This window comes from Geotrypetes seraphini, chromosome 1 (genome assembly GCF_902459505.1).
Source record: "Geotrypetes seraphini chromosome 1, aGeoSer1.1, whole genome shotgun sequence".
NCBI classification, from domain to species: domain Eukaryota; kingdom Metazoa; phylum Chordata; class Amphibia; order Gymnophiona; family Dermophiidae; genus Geotrypetes; species Geotrypetes seraphini.
The window spans coordinates 391,152,282-391,174,469 of record NC_047084.1 but is presented as its reverse complement, the minus strand read 5'-3'; the positions used below and the strand labels follow the sequence as shown (position 1 = coordinate 391,174,469).

At 42.5% G+C, this 22,188-nt stretch overlaps 1 protein-coding gene across 3 annotated transcripts in view; it reads right to left on the bottom strand.

Annotated features, from left to right (window-relative positions):
* Positions 1-15,434, bottom strand: part of LOC117346930 (zinc finger protein 184-like) — a 129,154-nt gene extending 113,720 nt beyond the window's left edge. For all 3 annotated transcript variants that reach the window (XR_004536684.1, XM_033917215.1, XM_033917220.1), the window contains exon 1: positions 15,117-15,434. Coding sequence is in view for 2 of the 3 variants with exons in the window: in XM_033917215.1 (XP_033773106.1) it covers positions 15,117-15,140 (24 nt within the window). In the remaining variant the exon portion in view is untranslated. The remainder of the gene's footprint in view (positions 1-15,116) is intronic.
* Between the last annotated feature and the right edge of the window lie 6,754 nt (positions 15,435-22,188).

The following is a 22,188-nucleotide window of genomic DNA, read 5'->3' as shown; positions in this document are numbered from 1 at the left end:
GGTCCTATGGACAGACATTTGACATTTCCTATAGAAACCCCAGCACAAACTTTACTTGATTCAAGCTCTCCCATATCCGGAGCATCGTTGAGTCCCCTTGAAAGGACACCCCCTCTTCATCCAATATCTGGTGTTAGTGGGAATATAACTCCCACTATTTCTACTGGTTTTGTGGTACCATCTACTCAGATAAATAAATTGCCTTTCACTGAAATACCTAAATCACTTGATTTTACAGGTGTAGTAGAGGAGCAACCACAAGCAGCGGAAAAACAAGATATTACCCTTAAAGATTTGTGGTTAGGTATATCTAGAGTTGAAGGGTTTCTCAGAGAATCAATGAAACAAACGTTGGACTATTCACACTCTGTGGCTCAAAAGTTTGAGAATGTGGATTCTAATTTAAGCTGTTTGGAAAAAAGATTAGGAATGGTTGAAACTCAAAGTAATACACTGCAAGCTGTCTCAGTATCTGCGGTTAAGGATTCTACGCTGTTACATTCCAAAATGGAAATGCTGGAAAATACGCATAGGGGGAGGGATCTCCGCTTGGTTAATTTCCCAGTAACTCATTTGTTATCTCCAGAAATACTGTTAAGGAAATATTTCAAAGAAATACTGGGATTACCCAACGCGGAAAACTTCCCAATAATTAATTGTTACCATATGCCCCAAAAGAAAAAGAAAACCGACCAGGAGGTGGACCACCTGGTAACAGATGAAATAAATCTGACAGAGTTTTTGGAAGACACTCAAGATGTTATCCAGAGTAGGTCCACCATGGTAATAACATGTACGAGTGAAACAGATAAAATGTTGATAATGAAACTTTTCCTGATGTCTCAAGAGCTACGCAATTAAGAAGAAAATAATTTTTGAAATTAAGAACAAGAGTATTAGCTCTTGAGGCATCTTTTTATTTAAAATTCCCTTGCAAATGTCTTGTTAAGATACAGGACATTGAATATGTTTTTGGGGATCCCATTCAATTGCAACAATTTTTGTTAGCTCGTGAACAGAAGTGAATTCTTTAATTTCTTTTTATTATAATGATTCAATGTTGAGAAAATGGTAGGATGTCAGAGTCCTATATAGTAGGGAATGATTAGGATTCATATGAATTCAACCCATTTCTTTGTTTTCCTTTAAAATTATGGTAGAAAAATGCAAATGTGTCTCCCCAATATTGTGGGCTTGAAAAGGATTGTTTTGTATTACTTAACTGTTTTAAAAATTTTGTATAAGAAACCTTTTTCTTTAATATCATCTGATATTGTTAAACATTAAATTTATAAATAAAAAAAAACTAAAAAAAAACCTCACAGACACCAAACCCTATCTGGCCAATAACGACACCCCCTCCCCCTTGTGACATTTCCGCTCCCCGAGATGGTCATGTCCGAATAAAACCCCAGCCTAAATCCTGTGCCCGAGACCAGAGACTGACCGAGAATGATCAGGCAGGGGATACTGAAAGCAGAGCTGCCTATCCTGAGCCATCTGAACCTGATCAGGAGCCAGAATACGAGTTAGCTCCACGGCCCAGTAAAAACCCCAGCTACATTAAGAGGTTTAATCAGGCTCCCAGTTGTATTCTGCTCAGCAACCTGGGGGGGAGCCCAAGAGCACGAAAGCTAGGCACACAGACACCTAGAACAGGGTGTGGCCCAAAGACTCTTAAGCAGCTCTCTAAGGCAGTAAGAGAGGCTGCACACGAGGACCTGGCAGAAAAGGTTCTCCGGGCCAGGCAAAGGCCAGACCTCGCTCAGGAACCCATGGAGTGTGAGGATTCCTTTGCTCAGGAGCCAGCAGAGCAGCTGGGTATGCCAGAAAATATGGACACGGATGAATGGTCCATGCCTGAAGCTGACAACGAGGAAGCCATGGATGTGAGCTGGGCAGCCTCTCACTAAGTACTAGAGAGTGCTTTACAATGTGAAATATGAGTGCCTGGTGAAGAAACCGGATTCTTGGATTGAAAGTCCAGGACTCAAGAGTATTCTTGAGGACTTCTTTTTGGGACTAGTGTTGTGTGCTCTTACTGAGACTGTGGTTCAGTGCGGGGTGGAGCCCCTAGAACCTGGACTGTGAACTTACCTAACCTAAGAACTGCTGTTCTTTCATTGAACTGTTTGAAAGTTAGAAATCTGTTTTTTTTTGTGTTTCTTTTTGGAACCAAAGGAAGAGTGTATGCTAGTACTTCCTTATAGGATTTTTAGTTTTCTACTCATTGGGTTTTGGAGACAAATTAAACTTTGAACATTGTTTTTGATTTGATTTGGGACACCAGTGAGGTCTTCCACTTTGGGAGCCACGCCAGGGTCGTGCTGCCGCCTGTCGGTGGTCTTCCACAAGCTTCCCGGGACCCCGGCAAGTGACACCCTTCAGCCACCCTTTTAGCTGAATAGCTTGAAAACAAAATCACAACTGCCAAGTCTACCCTCATCGGAACCCCAACCCACCTAGAAGAGATCACAATGTCCCCCACAGAAAAAGAATCAGCTGCGACAGACAGAACTTGGTCCCACTTCCCCACTATACAATGGTCCAACCTTAACAAACTCTACAAAAAATACAGCCACGCAGCCTGCGACCTCAACCACTGCCCTCCATACCTATTAAAATCCTCCAGTACCAAATTTCGTGCTCTCTGTTTACAATGGATACAAACCATGCTCGCAGATGGCCTTTTCCCACAAGACCTCAGCGAAATCGTTGTCACCCCGACCCTAAAAGACCCTAAAGAAGCAACAGATCAACCTCCAACTATAGACCCATAGCCTCAATACCACTTTATGTCAAACTAATGGAAGGCCTAGTAGCCAAACTCCTTACCAACTACCTAGAAGACCACAACATACTCCACCCTACACAGTCTGGTTTCAGAGCCAACTACAGCACAGAGACACTATTAGGTTCCCTCCTGGACACAGCTAGACAACACCTCAGCAGAGGTAGAAAAATGCTGATTATACAACTGGATCTCACCGCAGCATTTGACCTGGGGGACCACAACATCGTACTACAAATACTAGAAATAATAGGAATCACAGATAAGGTACATACATGGTTTCTGAAGGATCCCTAGCTAGCTGACATAGCTGGGTCACGGTGTAGATGAAGAAACTCCATTTTAGATCAGTGGGTCATAATTAGTACAAAGAACAACCTATGACTCCATTTTATTGCTCTGAGAAATCACGTATACATGCAGGCCTGTTCTTTGTATCTGTCTTGTACCAGGCACGGCCAGGAGGCAAAAGGATGTTGATGTTAGCTAGCCTTGATGTATAGATTATAGGATGGATTTATGGTTTTGTTTTTCTCTCTGCTCTTACCTTTTGGTCAGAGCTGGTTAGAACTGGTTTGGACTGGTTAGGACCCTATATATCCTTTGTGTCCAAAATTCTCGGGGTCTTCTGTTTATGCAGCCAGTTCTGCCCAGAAGTCCAGCATATATGCTTGTTTAATAAAAGCCTTTTTACATCTCTTCAGTCTCTGGCTCAAGTCTCTGCACTACTAACGGAGGGCCTTATCCTAAAAGGTACCTTCATTTGGCGCAGCCGAACAGGGACTTGATCTACAGACTTGAGCCTGTTTGGCACGATCGTCTCCCTCGGAGGATTTCAAACCTTGCCTCCTACGAGACCCGTAATAGCCGGCATTAGCCTGATGGTTGATCAGGAACGGTTTCTCGTCGAAGACAACGGATTGCACCTCGAGAAGGAACGAATCGGTGGAGATTTCTGGCTCCTGGTTTTGTTGTGCCGGTACCGGACCTGTCTTGGTAAGTGAGAAGTTGATTCCTTCTCTATCCTGTCTCTACCTCTTCTGTCTAGTAACTTCTTAATCCGTTGTGAAGCTCAGAGAGGTATATAGGATTCTGGTTTCTGGAAATTGGAACTTTTGTTGGGTGCATATATAGATTGTATAATATGGGTCAGAGCACCACCGACCCCCTTCAGATCATGCTTAAATATTTTACAACTGCCTTTTCTGGCGATTATGGCGACCCTAAGATTTTTTATTGTTTTCTTCATCCTTATTTTTATTGTTGTCAAAGGCTTAGTATTTGGAATTTAATCAACTTTTTGTCATACTTGTCAAATTAATAAAACAAAAGCTCTGGGGACACCTGACAAGACACAGAGAACAAGAAATTGGTGATGTTGAGAAATTACCAGGGGAGATGGAAATAGCATTTAGGTTGGAAACCTGGGAAAGGTTGGTAAAGCAAGCCAGCATGACTGTTTTGCCGAAAGTTGCAGACAGGATAGTGTAAGTTGCTTAACAGGGTAAAATGCATGTGGATCAAGACAGAATTAAGAATGTGAGTTCGCACTGATGAACGAGAATAAGGACTGTGATTTTAGATATATGTTGCGTGCAGTGGATTTGTTACAGACAGTGAGTAATTTCAAGAAAGTTGAGCCAGATAGTTTACGTGTTCTCGCAGTTGTCAAAGTGTGTCTGCTGGTAATAAAAAAAAAAAAAAAAAAAAAAGCAACCATTTGTCAGACATGTGGGGTTTGTGTTGGGCACATCCCTGCCTTTGTATCCCAGTGTTGGGGGATTTAAAGTACAAGACTAACAATGATAGAGGTTAAGTATCCATATTTTTCTGAAAATTGAAATATTTGCTAAACATGGGCTTGATAATTCAAGTTCAAGTTTCAAGTTTTATTATTATTTGATGAATCGCCTATACAAACATTCTAAGCGCTGAACAACAACAACAAAAAAACATTTTAGAGGACAAACAATTTTAAGACACAAGTACAAAGTTAAATAACAAAGTTTTTAAGAGTTTTATAAAAGAGATAAGATCTTTTTCTTTTCTGATGTACAGTAGCAGTGCATTCCACGTTTGTGGCGCTGTAACAGAAAACATGTCATTTCTTCTTGTACCCACAATTTTTAAGGAAGGGACAGTTAATAAGTCTTGTGATGATGATCGTAGAGAACGAGGGGCATAATAAGGAATGATCATTCTAGACATGAATTGAGGCTCATTAAAAGCTAGAACTTTAAAAACCAAGAATAATATCTTAAAAGTAATTCGGTGGCTAATAGATAGCCAATGGGACTTAATCAATAGCGGTGTATTGTGGTCAACTTTTTTTTTTTTTTTTTTTTCTTTATGAATGAGTTTTATTGATAAGGGATGGATTGAGATTACTTCTTTTGTGCTAACAGTCTCCCTTGCTTTCCCGTATTGTGTCTTTATCCTGGTGTTCTTTATGAATTCTTTCTTCCCATGCATGTTTGTATAAAGTGTTATTATCAATCAGATTCTAAATACAATTGGAAACAGAAATACCTTTCAAATAAACTTGGTAGCTCAAACTCCAGAGGAAGGGGGTAGTTATTATGTAAGGACAGTGCAGAGTAAAGTAGCTACATCTAGTCTGCAGCAGTGCCCACTCCTCAGAGTGTAGCGGGACCCAGGTGGCAGACAAGGGTTCCAGGTCTGCCTGCAGGGAACATGGCTAAGTGACCTCAGGGGTGGTGTCACGTTAAAATGTCTCTTCTTTGTCTTCGCAGTCATACATACAGAGCTGTTCTGGACCTGTTACAATGAGCCTTTTTCTACCCAGAGAAGGAGGACAATGTTCTGCTTTCAGTAACCTTGAAATGACCTTGCACTTAACATTTAACATGCTTCTTTTTTTTTTTCCCCCTTTGAATTGACATTGCCATACTTCAGAATACCTCTATATTTAACATTGTACACTGTATCTTACTTTACCTAGTAAGTTTTGCTTATCTTTCAAGATTGAAGCACACCCTAGCAGTTGCGTCCCTGTCTGCCTTATGAATGTAATTGGCAGGGCACCAAGCCAGAGTGATCACATTCTTACGTTTTCTCTTTCGGACGTTCCAGTAACCATTAATAGATGCCTTTTATGATTATGTGATTATTATGCCATGTGTTATATCACACTTTACTTTGCCACTGTGTGCACACAATTATGATTCGTGGTATGATGGACGTTTGTTTTTGTATAACTGTGCATTTCTCTGCAGATCTAAGTTCAGCTCTGAATCCTTGCCAGCTGGAAGAAAAGTTCCACGCCTTTTCTGTTTTCTATGTTTGTTTATGCCCTGTAATCTTTGTGTTGTCTATCTGTTTGGTTTGTGGGGTACCCCAGGGAAACCAACCATACCATTGGCCATTATCCTGCTACCCTCCAAAGTTTCTATCATGCACTGCCGGGCCCACCGTCGCCTCCGTGATTTCATCAGCCGCGGTAATGCCTTGGCTGACTGCTCGGCTCGCCAGGCGGCCCTCCAAGGTCCGCCCACACCCCCTCTTCTGTTATCCCTTTACTCCCCTCAACCTTTCCTTCATTCCCTTTCCCCCCAGTAAACTGACCCCGAGCGCAAGTGGGCCGCGCAGCAATCTGGCCATTGCACCCTCCCATCCGGATGGATTACTATACCCTCCTCCCACACATCCACCCCCCTCCTGTACGTCCCTCAACTCCTGGCCCTCACTGTTGTCCAACGTGCACACGATTTTTCTCATGCCGGTAACCCAGCTCTCCGCACTCTTCTCCGACAGAATTTCTATATCCCGAATCTCTCTCAACTCATCTCCCATGTCCTGCTCCGCTGTGTCATTTGCCTCCGACACAACCCCTCTTCTGTCAGATCCCCCGTTCCTGGTCACCAGCCTATCGGTTCACACCCCATGCAAGTCCTCTCTACAGATTTTACCCACTTGCCCCCCTCCCATGGGTTCCGTTACCTCCTGGTTTTCATTGATTCCCACACTGGGTGGCCAGAGGCCTACCCAGTGTGCACAGAGAAAAGTAGGGAAATAGTAAAGGTTTTACTCCATGACATCATCCCTCGCTATGGCCTGCCCCTAGTGATTGGCAGCGATAATGGCCCCGCCTACATATCACAAGTCACACAAGCAGTCTCTCGGGCCCTGCAAATCACCTGGAAATTACATACGGCCTATCACCCCCAGAGCTCTGGCCAAGTTGAACGCATCAATAGAACTATTAAAACCCTCCTCGGCAAAGCGGCAGAAGAAAGCCGCCTGCCATGGCCCAAACTGATCCCTTCTGTTCTATTTCGCATCCGTTGTACCCCAGGTAAACGCAATCAGTTGTCCCCATTTGAGCTCATGTATGGCCGACCCCCGCCGATAGTCAGTCTAGACCCCGAGTCTCTTGAACAGATAGGGAACGCTATCACAGACGCAGAGATAAAGCAGCTAGGAAAGACCATTATGAAATTACAGAACTGGGTCATTTCTAGAGCCCCGCTACCAATTACAACCCCTGTCCACCTCTACAAACCTGGGGATCAAGTGTGGCTGAAAGTATGGAAGAAAGAACCGCTGAAACCCCTTTGGAAAGGGCCTTTCACTGTCTTACTTGCTTCCCCCACAGCTGTCAAATTGTCCCGCCACGAGTCTTGGATTCACTACAGCCGTGTGAAGCCCGCTGCTGAGTATATTTGTGAAAAAGGGCCTACTGACCTTCAACTGAAAATCACGTGGCTGCCCCACACTCTGGAAGAGTAATCACGCACGTCTGATCCGGAGATCTGACAAGATATTTAACATGAACTCTGTTGTATATTTACTGCTTGTGATTTACGTCTTGCCAACATTGTCCATGTCCCCTGCCCCTCCCACGCCTGGGTGTGCCCCTTGGGTGGCACTAGTGGACAATGGGGGCAAAACGGAAAATGTTATTAGATTTCAAACTAATTATGAGTGTAAGGGTCAACTAGTGACCCCTGTATGTATATATAACAAGGTTGAATATTCTATATGTAATAATGGAGATTCACAGATCTGTTTCGACCCCAAAGCAACTAATAGGGATACTTGGATAGAGGTCAGGTCAGTCTGGGATCAGGGCCCCCTGATTCAACAAACCCTGGTCACTAATCCCTATGTCCCGGCCTCAGTCCTCTTCGATGCTTGCTATGCCATGGACCAGAACCCCACCTTCCTTGGACGTTGTGGTGCCCTAGCATGGAGGAGGGAATATATGCACAACGATAAATACATGTGCCTGGCGGGACAGAAGCCGTCCCACTGTGAAGGGTCTTCCGAACACTACTACTGTAACTACTGGAAATGTGTATCTTGGGCTACTTGGGGTATGACCCGACTACCCACCACCCGAGCCATATTATCCAAAGGGGTGACTACCTCTGACTGTGGCCTCCAGAACTGTAATCCACTTAACTTCACTATTCTACAGCCGTTTAAATGGAATCTCGACCATAGCTTCCGGAAAGCTCGCTATCTTGTGGGCCTACAGATATACAGTAAGGGCACCCAGCTGGCCTCTGAAAAACTCCATTCTGGCAAAACACTGCATACAGCACCTCTCAGCCCGGTTGGACTTATTGGACCGGAGATCCTAAGTTAAAAATACCCAGACGATGGAATACTACTGGCAATGCTACCACATTAAATGTCTACCTCAACCTGCCTGCTTCTGCCCCTTGGGCTGCACCGGAAGGATACTACTGGATCTGTGGGAAAATGGCGTACCCCACTCTACCCTCAAATTGGACTGGCACTTGTTTTCTGGGCACTATCAAACCAGCCTTCTTCCTCCTCCCGTTATCCGAAGGAGAACATCTGGCTGTCCCAGTATTCGATCAACGGGACCGTTCTGAAAGAAGCCTGGAGATTGGTAAATGGGGAGACACTTGGCCCCCGGAGCGCATCATTGCTGTCTACGGTCCTGCTACTTGGGCTGATGATGGTATGTTTGGGTATCGCACCCCAATCTACATGCTTAACCGCCTCATACGACTGCAGGCGGTTTTAGAAGTTATCACCAATGAAACAGCTAGGGCCCTGGGAGCCCTGGCCAAAGCGAACACTATGATGCGTACCACCATCTATCAGAACCGACTGGCCTTAGACTATCTATTGGCCGCTGAAGGAGGGGTATGTGGAAAATTCAATCTCTCCAACTGCTGTCTACAACTGGATGATGAAGGATTTGTGGTTGAAGAGGTCATAGACAAGATTACCAGATTAGCTCACGTTCCTGTCCAGACTTGGAAGGGTTTTTCTGCTGATATGTTTGGACTCAACTCACTGACTGATTGGGCCTCCAAACCGGGACTCTTTAAAGCCCTCACCATAATTTTCCTGGTATTCTCTGTCATATTTTGTGTTCTTCCTTGTCTGTTACCATGTTTATTGAAAACCCTTAACCGTACTATTAGGACTACGATTGACAAAAGTACCACCGCCCTAGTCCTGGCCCTTTCCTCCTATCACCCAGTCCCCACCTCTGATACAGATGGCTCTGACCTCCCGTAACCCAGCTAGTCAGCTAGCCTACAGAAGAAAAGTTGGGAATGAAGGATCCCTAGCTAGCTGACATAGCTGGGTCACGGTGTAGATGAAGAAACTCCATTTTAGATCAGTGGGTCATAATTAGTACAAAGAACAACCTATGACTCCATTTTATTGCTCTGAGAAATCACGTATACATGCAGGCCTGTTCTTTGTATCTGTCTTGTACCAGGCACGGCCAGGAGGCAAAAGGACGTTGATGTTAGCTAGCCTTGATGTATAGATTATAGGATGGATTTATGGTTTTGTTTTTCTCTCTGCTCTTACCTTTTGGTCAGAGCTGGTTAGAACTGGTTTGGACTGGTTAGGACCCTATATATCCTTTGTGTCCGAAATTCTCGGGGTCTTCTGTTTATGCAGCCAGTTCTGCCCAGAAGTCCAGCATATATGCTTGTTTAATAAAAGCCTTTTTACATCTCTTCAGTCTCTGGCTCAAGTCTCTGCACTACTAACGGAGGGCCTTATCCTAAAAGGTACCTTCAGTTTCAAGGATTCCTACAATCCAGAACTTACAAAGTAAAGTTGAACAAAGGAAAATCAGAACCATGGCCAAACCCCTGCGGCATACCCCAAAGATCTCCACTATCCCCAACTCTCTTCAATCTCTGTATTGCATCCCTCATCACCTGCCTGGACAAATTAGACTTAACCTCCTCTAGCTATGCAGATGACATCACCATTCTCCTTCCTATTGACCAACCAACATCCTCCATGACATACACACTACACAGGACACTTGAAACAGTAGCAACATGGATGAAAAATCACAAACTGAAACTGAACTCAGACAAGACAAAATTCATTCTCCTCAAAAACAATAAAACCCCAACCAAAACAAATCTAGTAATAAACTCAATCACATACTCCATACAACCCACTCTAAAACTTCTAGGAATGACGATAGACAGATGCTGTACCATGCAACCACAAATCAACAAAACAAAACAAAAATCATTCGCAGTCATGAGAAACTTAAGGCAAGTTCGAAAATTCTTTGACAGAACACAATTCCAGCTCTCGATCCAGTCCCTAGTCCTAGGTCTTCTAGACCAGTGTTCTTCAACCACCAGTCCATGGACCTGTGCCGGTCCACAGAAATTTCCTGCCAGTCCACAAGGCCGGCATGTGCATCAGGCCCAAAACTGTGTTCTTCAACCGCCGGTCCGTGGTGCGATCGATGTGGCGTTATCTTCGGGCCGGCTCCCTCTTCCTCACTGACTCAGTGCACAAAGCCACAGGCAGCGGCTCCTACATGCATCCTGCGCCTGAACCGGAAGCCTTCTCTCTGATGTCGCAACATCAGAGGGGAGGCTTCTAGATGAGATGTGGGATGTGCAAGGAGCCGCTGCCCGCAGCTTTGTGCACTGTCAGTGAGGAAGAGGAAGCTGGCCTGAAGATTACACCGGGGGCAGAATAAAACGGCCAGACAGGAGTAGGCCAGAAGGGAAGGCATAGCATGGAGGGAAGGAGACAATAAAGATAGGGGGGAATGATTTTATTTTTGAATTTAGTGATTGAACTGTGTCAATTTTGAGAATTTACATCTGCTGTCAGTATTTTGCACTGTTCAGGAAGAAATGCATTTGTTTCTTTTTCTCTGGGGTTGTACTGCATGCAGAGTTTTGCATCTTAGGGTTTGTTTGTACTTTTAGTTTTAGGTCCTGTATTTGCATAGGGGTTATCTATGTTCTGGTAGGAATGAATGTTGAGAAGCATACAGTGTGCTTTGTGTAGTTTAATTTTGTGGTTAACCATTATGTGTTGTTAAAAAGATTATAATGTGTGTATATATAAAAAATGAATGGAAAAAATAGTGTTACAATTAGTACTATGGAGCGGGATCTAGGGCGGAGATTGGGTAGAGATGGGCAGGGTCTGGCCCACGACTTAGCCCTGTGTTCTTCAACCGCCGGTCTGTGGACCGATGCCGGTCCACAAAATAATTTTTTAAATTTCTGCTGGTCCATAGGTGTAAAAAGGTTGAAGAACACTTTTCTAAACTACTGCAACATACTCTATATCCTATGCCCCGCAACCATGATAAAACAACTACAAACAGTTCAAAACACAGCGCTAAGACTTCACTGAGGAAACACGACCACATCACGGCGGCATACCTCGACTCACATTGGCTCCTAATACAAGCAAGAGTACTATTCAAATTCTACTGCTTATTATTTAAAACCATAAACAGAGATAGCCCAGCCTACCTAAACAACCGCCTAATCCAAACTACCTCAACCAGACATAGAAGCCACAAACCGTTCACACATCCCCCAATCAGAGATGTCAAATGAAAAAAAATGGCCTTCTAGCCACACAAGCAGCAAAACTACACTACCAACTCTCCAATTTACTGATAACTACCCCAGATTACAAATCGTTTAGAAAAGAAATAAAAACCATGCTATTCAAGAAATCCTTGAAGACATACCTCTCAGTTTGTAGTGTTCTATGCATTTTGGGGACTGAGCCTCTGAACTTACTGTTATGGAGGGAGGGGGGGGGGTTGACATCACTGGAGTTTTTGGAGTTCTGCATGTATTACTGTTGTGATGTACTGCTGTTTCTCTGTACTGTTATTGGCTATAAATAAACATAAGAACATAAGAATTGCCACTGCTGAGTCAGACCAGTGGTCCATCATGCCCAGCAGTCCGCTCACACGGCGGCCCTCTGGTCTAAGACCAGCACCCTGAGACTAGCCCTACCAGCGCACGTTCTTGTTCAACAAAAACTTGTCTAACTTTGTCTTGAATCCTTGGAGGGTGTTTTCCCCTATAACAGCCTCTGGAAGGGCGTTCCAGCTTTCTACCACTCTCTGGGTGAAGAAGAACTTCCTTACGTTTGTACGGAATCTATCCCCTTTCAACTTTAGAGAGTTCTCCTTGAAAAATCCTTGAAGCCAAACTAACACCGCAAGACTCGTCCCAATTCTCTGAAGCAAACCGCTCTACTCTTCAATTCCTCTGGAAATGGCCAGATAACTCCTTTTGTAATCTGCCTTGAACCGCAAGGTAATGGCGGAATAGAAATCACTAATGTAATGTAATGTAATGAAGCATTGTTTAGTCAGAAAAAAGGGCAGCTTTTTAGCAAGAAAACTAAGGGCTCCTTTTACTAAGGTGCGTTAGGGCCTTAATGCGCAGAATAGCGCGCGCTAGACCTTAAAGCCAGCATTGAGCTGGCATTATTCTAGAAGTGTACCGCGTGGTGTAGCACGTGGTAATTTTGTGTGTGCGCTAAAAACGTTAGCGCACCTTAGTAAAAGGAGCCCTAAAGCTGTTTTTCATGTGCTGTGCTTCAGTTAATGGATCTTTTCCCCTAATTAGCAAATAACATTTCTGTTTGTCCACAAAAATATTTTGCATGCAATATATCTGTACTGATGTGCCCCGTTTATGTGGTGCCTTATTAAATGTATTTTGAGCTTAATAAAGCAAAAATAAAAACCCAGAAAGCTATTTAGCAGATCGCATTAAGGACATCCAAACTGTGCCTAAGTTACAGAAGAACGTCCAAAGAGTGCCTAAGTTCCATCCATAGACCTCAGATTTATTTGAAGCCCAAACTAAGCTCAAAAGTAGACCTGATTTTCATTCGCCTACAATATTGGCATGATATGGACACCCTAGGTGGCTCAGGGTTATGTAAATGAATCAAAGGATGCCCAAATTGAGTCACTGCCCAAACCACACCCACGCCTATTGAGTTAGGCATGAGTTTTAAACATGGGTGTCCATGAAATTATGGCTGAGTCTACCAAATGGCGTCTACGTCCTTTAGATGCCTTAGTACCAATTATCGCTTGTTAAGACCCTTAATTGGCTCATTAAGTACTTAGATTGGATGCCTAACACAGGCCTAACTTTAGGCATGACTTAGACACCCTTTATAGAATCAGGGCCTCAAGGCCCTGTACCTATCATCTGCAAGGTTTCTGTAATTATGCTTATTATAGCATGCTGTACTGAGAGAGAGGGATAAGAAAAGAAAAATGCTGCTGAGGGGAAAAGGAAAACTGCATGGTGCCATTGCACCTTTGGCTCCCCACATTCTGATACTTATGGCCAAGAGTATAATGTACACAAAGAAGAAAAGGAAGTTTGATCTTACTCTTTCCACTTTAAAAACTACCAGAGCATTTGCTTATTTCCTCAACAGCCCCTGCTCAGCAGGAATGTCTAGGTTGTCTAGAGACTCTATAAAGCTCTGTCTAGAGCTCTGAGCTAACCATTCAGATGCCTACAGTAAAGAGAGTAACCACCTCAAACTTTATTTCTGCATTTGTACATGAAGTAAAAAGATTTTGGTTTTTTTAATGGAAGTCCATAACTCTCATGAAGATTAGAAGAAAGCAGCTGCTTGCAATACTATACTTGATTGCAAATCTGGTCCCTTTGGTTGAATCTTTTCACACTTCTATCGTGTTTCCCCGAAAATAAGACCTACCCCAAAAATAAGCCCTAGTTGCCGGCAGCAGCGCTTCCCCCCACCCCTTCCATCTCTCCCTCCCATCCTGTCAGACCGCTTAAGCCGCTCAGTGCAGAAAGTTCAGCAAGTCTTGCGACTTCCAAGTAGGTTTTCCAAGTATAGGCTTTAGTTAACTGGTAACTGCTCATATTCGGGCTCCGCTTTCCAAAAGTTTTTCTTGTTCCGATTAGTAAGGCCGTTACAAATCAAACGCATTCCGATTGTGTCTCATTTCAAAAGTGAAATTTACTGGTAAGTGCTCATATTCGGGCCGTTAAAAATCAAATGCAAAGTGAAATTTGTCATTGATGTATTGAGGAAACAATCTAATGGCAGAGTCCACAAGGTCTATTTTAATATGCCTGCTGTTTTACTGTGAGCCCCCCAGGCTAAGGCTTCTCTTTAACTTTTTAAAATATTTTTGTAAAGCTTTACTCCTATCAACAGTATTATGAAAATATATTCATCAACCCTTATAAAAATAAATATTTTGTAATGTGAAGTTTTCGTTTGCTTGAATAAGTTTGTGCTGAATCTTTTCCATTGAAAAAAGCATCATTTATGCTTTTTGAGTTGGCTATATCATACTCTTAGCAAACTTTTAGGAAGTCAATCAAAACTTATCTCTTTGACAAATTTATCTGACTTCATTTCTGCCATGATGTACTTCTAAAATACTTCCAGGAAAAATTTGATTAATCTTACCATGCTAATGTAATTTTGAAAGTTTTTCGTAATATCGCTGTCTGTATACAGTCTCTTTCTCTGTAAACCGCTCTGAACTGTTTGTGGTACTACGGTATATAAAAATAAAGTATTATTATTATACTCCTTTCTTGTTTTGACTTTTTATTCTATTATAACCTTTGTGGTGCTGATATTGCATCATTTGTCACTCTCTCTTCCTGTATTCTGGGTCTGTTTGGTATTTTGCTATTTTGTGTCTACTCTAAATGAAAATGCAGGCAGTTTTATGAAGAACCTACTACCGTGATTCCCCGAAAAGACCTACTCCATAATAAGCCCTAGTGCGTTTTTTGGACCCAAAATTAATATAAAAGACACTGTCTTATATTCGGGGGAAACATGGTATGTGTGAAAAAGAGAGTTTGCATGGATGAGAATGTGTGTGAGTGAGAGAGAATGTCTACGCCCCCCTCCACCTCTTGCTGATCTCAAAACTCACTAGGAATGGAAAAATCTGTGAGAAGGGAGGATTGGAAGAGCTGCAAAGGCAATAGTTTTCCTTTTAGTTCTGGTACTCTTTGAAGCAAGAGGAAATATAATTTCTTACCTGATTAGAAACCAGGGTAGACATTTTTCTCTGAATTCTGCACTTGCTGGGATAGAATCAGGGTAGAAATTCCCCTGTTCCAGGAAAGATGAATACATAAACAGGAGGAGGCTGGGCCCCCTCCTCTCCCCTACTGCAGATCTGGGACCTGGGCTTGTAGTGATTGCCAGTCCTGAGGAGGCAGAAAGTTTCAGCTTTAATTTGGAGACTTTTCTGCTCTGTGCAGCTCTGCACACACTAAAGGAAAAGAAAGCAGTAGTGCATGGCAGAAAGTTTCAGCTTTAAGTCGGAGTCTTTTCTACTCTTGTCTACAGACACTAAAAGGGAGAAAAAGCAGCAGAGCATGCGTAATACTCTGTCTGAGGTCATGCTGAAGGGATCCCGCCTCTTAAGGTGGATCTGAAGTTAACAGGAAATGGGCTTTCAAAGATACAGCTGGTATTTGGTAAAAAAAGAAAGGTATGCTAAGTCTAAGGTCTGCACACCATCCAACACAGCATCCAACCCAGCATCCAGTATCTGACAGTGGCTAATCTGAATCATAAGTACCCAGCAGCAGATCTTTTTCTTCATAGCTCCTTTCCTGGGATGAACTATGGCTCTCCCAAGTCTACTTGGTCAATAATTTTTTATGGTCAAAAAGAGAGGTTCTGTTACATCATTGCAGGTATTACCTTAGGTGTTATCCATCTATAGTTGCAAATTGTGCAGATGGATGTCAATCACAATCTTTTAGCTCCTCCCCTCATCCAGTGGAGTATAGTGCAGTGGTATACCAAGGGGGAGGGGGAGTTTTGCACACCAGGTACAGCCCATAAGGTGGTGTTCTGACAACTCCTCTGAGGGCCGGCGCTAGCGTCAAAAACTTCTTCCAGGCAGAAGTATTCACAATTTGCTGCACTTGTTGGCATCAGTCCTTCCTCTCTGCCAGGTCCCACCTTTTTCCTGTTTCCATGAAGGCAGAACCCGGCAGAGAGGAAGGCCCGATGCCAGCAAGAGCAGCAAATTGTGAACGTTGCGTTACAGATTGCAGAGTGACAAAGAAAGGGAAGAAGGGGAGTGGGAGAGAAATGCTAAACCTGATTAGGGAGAGGGAGGGATGGAGAAGGAAGACCAGGGAAGGGAGAACAGATGTGAAAAATGAGGAAACAGAGAGAAGCCAGACCACAGGAAAGAAGGGAGGGAAAGGAAGGAAGTAAAGGAGATGCCAGGCCATGGAGGGGGAGGAAGAGATGCCAGGGCATGGGGAGGGAGAAGAGGGAAGGGAAGGGGACAGAGATGCCAGACCAGGGAGAGAGGGAGGGAAAGGAAACAGAGCAGATACTAGCGCATGGAGGGAGGAGTGAGATATGGAAGTGAAGGAGAGGAGAGTGATAGCAGGTCATGGGGGAAGGGAAAGGAAGGACACAGATGCCAGACCATTGGGAAGGAACGAAGGGAGGGAAAGGAAGGAAAAGAGATGCCAGAGCATGGAGGGAGAGGGAGAGATAGAAGGAGAAGAGAGGAGAGAAACCCCAGAGCATGGGGGAAGGGAAGCAGATGCCAGACCATAGGGTGAATTGGGGTGAGGAGGGAAGGAAAGAAGAAGAGAGAGATGCCAGAGCATGGGGGAGGGAGTGGAGACACAGAAAAAAGGAAGGCACAGAGAAAGAGGACAGATACTAGATGGAATGGAGAGAGAAGAGAATGAGGAAAGCAGAAACCAGAGATGACAAAAGGTAGAAAAAATATTTTTTGTTGCTTTAGAATAAAGTAGTATTGTAGCTGTATTGATAAACATTCATAAACAGAAAATGGAAATAAGGTAATCTTTATTTGGACTAATTTTAATACATTTTTTTACTAACTTTTGGAAACCAAAATCCCCTTCCTCAGGCAGTGGCGTACCAAGGTTGGGGGATCCGCCCTGGGTGCAGCTCCTAGGGGTACTCCTCTGATCCCTTTTTATATGGGGAGGGGGGGGGGTTAAAAAATGAATGGCTCCAGGTGTCACATACCCTAGGTATGCCACTCTTCAGTGTTTTCCTTCTGCAAGTGAACTGAGAAAGTGTGTTCTACTCTACTATTTTCTTCTTTTTGGGCATTTTCTGCTTTTTATGCATGGCTTCGAAGACAGGAGTGTAGGGATGGAGATCTGATAAGTTCTGATTCAGGGCATCAGAACACAGGCAAGGTCAGCACACAGGCAATTCTGAACCAGGCCAGGTCAGCACACTGATCTAGGCCCTGTGTACAGATCTAGGCCCTGTGTAAGGATCTAGGCCTTGTGGCTCTGTGTAGAAGTATGAATCCTTTCTCTTTCCCTCTTGAAAAAGCAAAGAAAAAGGTTTGCACCTTGAGACCGAATGCTGAGGCATTCCCCCCTACCTTTTTGTCACAAGACTCTTGACACATATTAACCTGACACAGGTTTACCCTTATCTTATCTCTTATCTTGTTTAAGCATCCCTTATATGGGCAACAATCAGACTTTGCCTACGTGCCAAAGCAGGCCCTGAGCTTAAGGCTAATCAAGAGAGCTTAAAGAGCGTGCATTATAACCTTTGGACTGTCACATGCTATAGTAAGATTTTAGACATTAGAAGTGTACACATTGGGAATCACTTTATTATAACCATTATATGTATTCAGATGTCACGTGAGATAGTAACTTTGAGAAGCACATGAAATATGTAAACAATGAATTACTTTGCTATAATCCTCACTGTAAATGTATGATGAAACTATAACCTTGTAGAGCATTAGCTAAGTAATTAATGGAGCTATGATTCTTCAATAAAAGGGGGAGAGACCATCTATTTAGGTCGCCTCATCCCACTCTGAGCCTTGTGTGTGCAGCATCATTCCTACACAGGAGGTCCCCATTCTTGGGGTCTACTCCATCTCGGAGAGGATGTGAACCTGTAAGGGCGGGCTGCTTCTTGCAGTGCAACTCCTATGTGTAGGGTTACCATATGGCTCCAGGAAAAAGAAGACGGAATGAAACATCCGTGTTTTACTTTCACTGAAGGCAATGGAAGTAAGGAAGACAGAGAGAGACATCTGGACTCTTCCACTGAAAGCAATAGAAGTAAAACCTGGTTGTCTCAATCTGTCTTCCTTTTTCTGGATTCTTCACTATAGAGGATTAATAATTTAATACATTTAATCAGAATTAACATAAAAAAGTTTTTAAAGTGCTCAGTGAAATCCAAACAGCTTGAAATATAGGAGCCACGGATTTCAACAGTGTAGGCTTTAAAACATCATAGCACCCCTCCTACCTGCCAAAAATCTAATATTTTATCAAAAAACAAGCATAGATGAAAAGAAGGGTTACTTATCTTCAATATTCAGAAACCCACTCAGTCCATTGCTCTCGATATTCCAAATACTCCAAGTGCTAAGTTTATGCTGATCGAACAATATAAATAATTAAAACTAGAAAACAAAAAGGTTTAAGAAGAGAGAACTGGAGACCCTATACTGAAGATTATGAAAACCTTTGATTCAAGGGCAATGAAGGAGGTTTCCTTACTGATAAGCAATAGCATTTTTTTTAAAGTTGAACATAACGGGCCGCATCAAGGAGGAGGAGGAAATCTTTACTCTTACGGGTCTCACGGTGACAAAAGGACAGCCGCTAAAACTTAGGGGGAGGAAGATTTCATGGGGACACCAGGAAATACTTCTTTACCGAGAGGGTGATTGTTAGATGGAATGGTCTTCTATGTCAGGTAGTCGAGGATAGTAGCACGCTCAAGAGACGATGGGACAAACATGTGGGGTCGCTACAGAGATATAATAGAGGATAGTTTCTCTAGAGTGGAAGAGATCATGATTGGGCAGACTTGTTGGGCCTTCGGCCCTTTTCTGCCATCATCTATCTATATATATATATAAAATCGGAGGTATGTATGTGTGTATGTGCCGCGATCACGCAAAAACGGCTTGACCGATTTGAACGAAACTTGGTATGCAGATCCCTCACTACCTGGGATGATATGTTCTGGGGGTCTCGCGGCCCACCTGCACATGTGGGCGGAGCTACAAACATAAAATCAGATTTCACCCATTCATGTCAATGGAAAAAATGTAAAAAGCTGCCATTCTCAGAGTAATTAAAAAACGGCTTGACCGATTTGTCCGAAACTTGGTATGCTGATCCCTCACTACCTGGGGTGATATGTTCTGGGGGTCTCGCGGCCCACCTGCACATGTGGGCGGAGCTACAAACATAAAATCAGATTTCACCCATTCATGTCAATGGAAAAAATGTAAAAAGCTGCCATTCTCAGAGTAATTAAAAAACGGCTTGACCGATTTGTCCGAAACTTGGTATGCTGATCCCTCACTACCTGGGGTGATATGTTCTGGGGGTCTCGCGGCCCACCTGCACACGTGGGCGGAGCTACAAACATAAAATCAGATTTCACCCATTCATGTCAATGGAAAAAATGTGAAAAGCTGCCATTCTCACAGTAATTCAAAAACGGCTTGACCGATTTGAACGAAACTTGGTATGCAGATCCCTCACTACCTGGGGTGCTATGTTCTGGGGGTCTCGCAGCCCACCTGCACACGTGGGCGAAGCTACAAACAGAAAATCAGATATCACCCATTCATGTCAATGGAAAAAATGTAAAAAGCTGCCATTCTCACAGTAATTCAAAAACGGCTTGACCGATTTGAACGAAACTTTGTATGCTGATCCCTCACTACCTGGGCTGATATGTTCTGGGGGTCTCTCAGCCCACAACTCTATGTTGCTTGCTCAAGGGTGGATTCACCCAACAATTTATATGTTCTTGCTCCTGGAGGTGAAACTAAAAATGTTGTTTATAATCACGTTTTGCGTTAGTTGTATTGTATTCATTTTGTCAAATATTTCACATTATAATTTGAATATTGTACTTTTTATTAAGCTGTAAAAAAATAATTTCTTTCACCACTATAAAGTATCTTTATTTGAATCCATTTACAGTGTTATTGCTATAATTAAATACCCGTGCAACGCCGGGGCATCAGCTAGAATTCTATATTTCTATGTTTCTATCCAGTTATCCTAATTATTTATATCTTGACAAAGATTCATAACTCTCTTACCGCTCCTCCAGAAAGACCTATTATTTCTGGTACTGGGTCTAATATTGAATATATATCAATTTTATAGATACACTTTTAAGACCACTTGTTCCTAAGATCCCCTCCTACACTAGGGATTTGGCCCACATTATCTATATTTTAAATGGTTTGGAATGGGAAGATGATTATCTTCTGGTTACAGTGGACATTGACTTAATGTATATGAATTTATCCCACAATGAAGCATTTAATATTGTAAGAGATGCATTACAACAAGTACATGGTTTTGATAAAAGAATCCTTACAGAGTTCATTATCAAACTGGTCAGTATAGCACTGAAAGAAAACTATTTTGCATTTGAAGACTTTTTATAAATAAATCAAAGGCATAGACCTTATATGTTGCATAATTTAACGATACTGCATGTTTTTGAGTACATTGTTTTATGGAAGAGATATGTTGATGATGTTTGTTTGTTTTTTTAAGTTCTTTATTGATTTTCCAAACTTCAATAGTGCAATACATAAAAATGTAATATATAATAATACAATAAAAGCACATTCAACTTACAAGTATACATAACAAACCATTTTCTCCCAATGTTGATGATGTTTTTATCATTTGGAAAGGTTCAGACATGGATCTTTGCAGATTTTCTGATTGGATCAGTGATAATGACCTTAATTTGAAATCTCAGATGGTGTTTGATAAAAAAGAGATCTCATTTTTCGATATCCTAATTAGAATCATTGATAGTAAGATAGAAACAGATATTTACTGTAAACCAAGGGTCTCAAAGTCCCTCCTTGAGGGCTGCAATCCAGTTGAGTTTTCAGGATTTCCCCAATGAATATGCATGAGATCTATGTGCATGCACTGCTTTCAATGCATATTCATTGGGGAAATCCTGAAAACCCGACTGGATTGTGGACTTTGAGAAGAAGGACTTTGAGATCCCTGCTGTAAACCAACTGATGTGAATAAGCTTTTGGTATCATACAAGCTGCCATAGAACATCCTTAAAATATAGGGGGTCTTTTACTAAGGCGTGCCTTAGTAAAAGACCCCCATAATCTACCATACAATCAGTTTTTAAGGCTTAAGACTACTATTACTACTATTAATTATTTCTAGAGGGAGTTTTGGAGGAATGCTCACTCCATTCTCTCAGGTTTACTACCTGCCTATTAGAGATCAAGTTCAACATCAAATGATTATTAATCAAGAAGTATTGAATGTTTCAACTCTGCTTGAGACTTCAGATAAAGAAATGGCAATTCCAGCTACATTAATATTAACGGTAGCTCTGCTACCAGATAAAGCATGGATTTTGAGATTATTCTTTAAGAATGGGCAGAAAGAATTTCTTGGTTTTAAAATATAGATGTTTCCCGACTTATCACGTGAGCTGCAGAAACGTAGACATGAGTGTCTTAGCTTTAGGGACTACATTTTATTTAAGACATCCCTGTAAGTGTATTGTGTATCACCGTGCAACTAAGTATGTTTTCTTCAAACCTTTTCAATTAACTACCTTTTTGTCACTATCTTGTCTGGCGAAAGAAAAATCTTCAGCTCTTTAGATTGAATTAGACATTAGCTCTCAGCTCTATAGCCTTTGACATACTTTGAATATTTTCTTATGTTTCTCGCTGTTTGTTAAATCTTGGATCCTAATTAGAAGACTTGAGTAAAGTTAAACTCATGGCTATGTTCCTTTTTTCCTTTTTTCTTTTATTGTTAAAGTGGAAACTTTAATGGAAATTGTTCTTAGATTTAATTTCTTTCTATACAAGTTACAATGCTTGATATTTAAGTTTAAAATCACACACACAAAAAAAATGGGGGTGTGGGAGGTGTCGCGGGGTCGCAGGTTCAGGGGGGCAATCAGGGGTTTGGGGGGGCCGATTGGGGGTTCGGGGGACGGTCGTAGGGGAGGTGCATCATGGGCAGGAGAGGTTGGGCTCCCTCCTGCCTGTCTTAGGGGGGTGACTGGGGGGGTCGCCG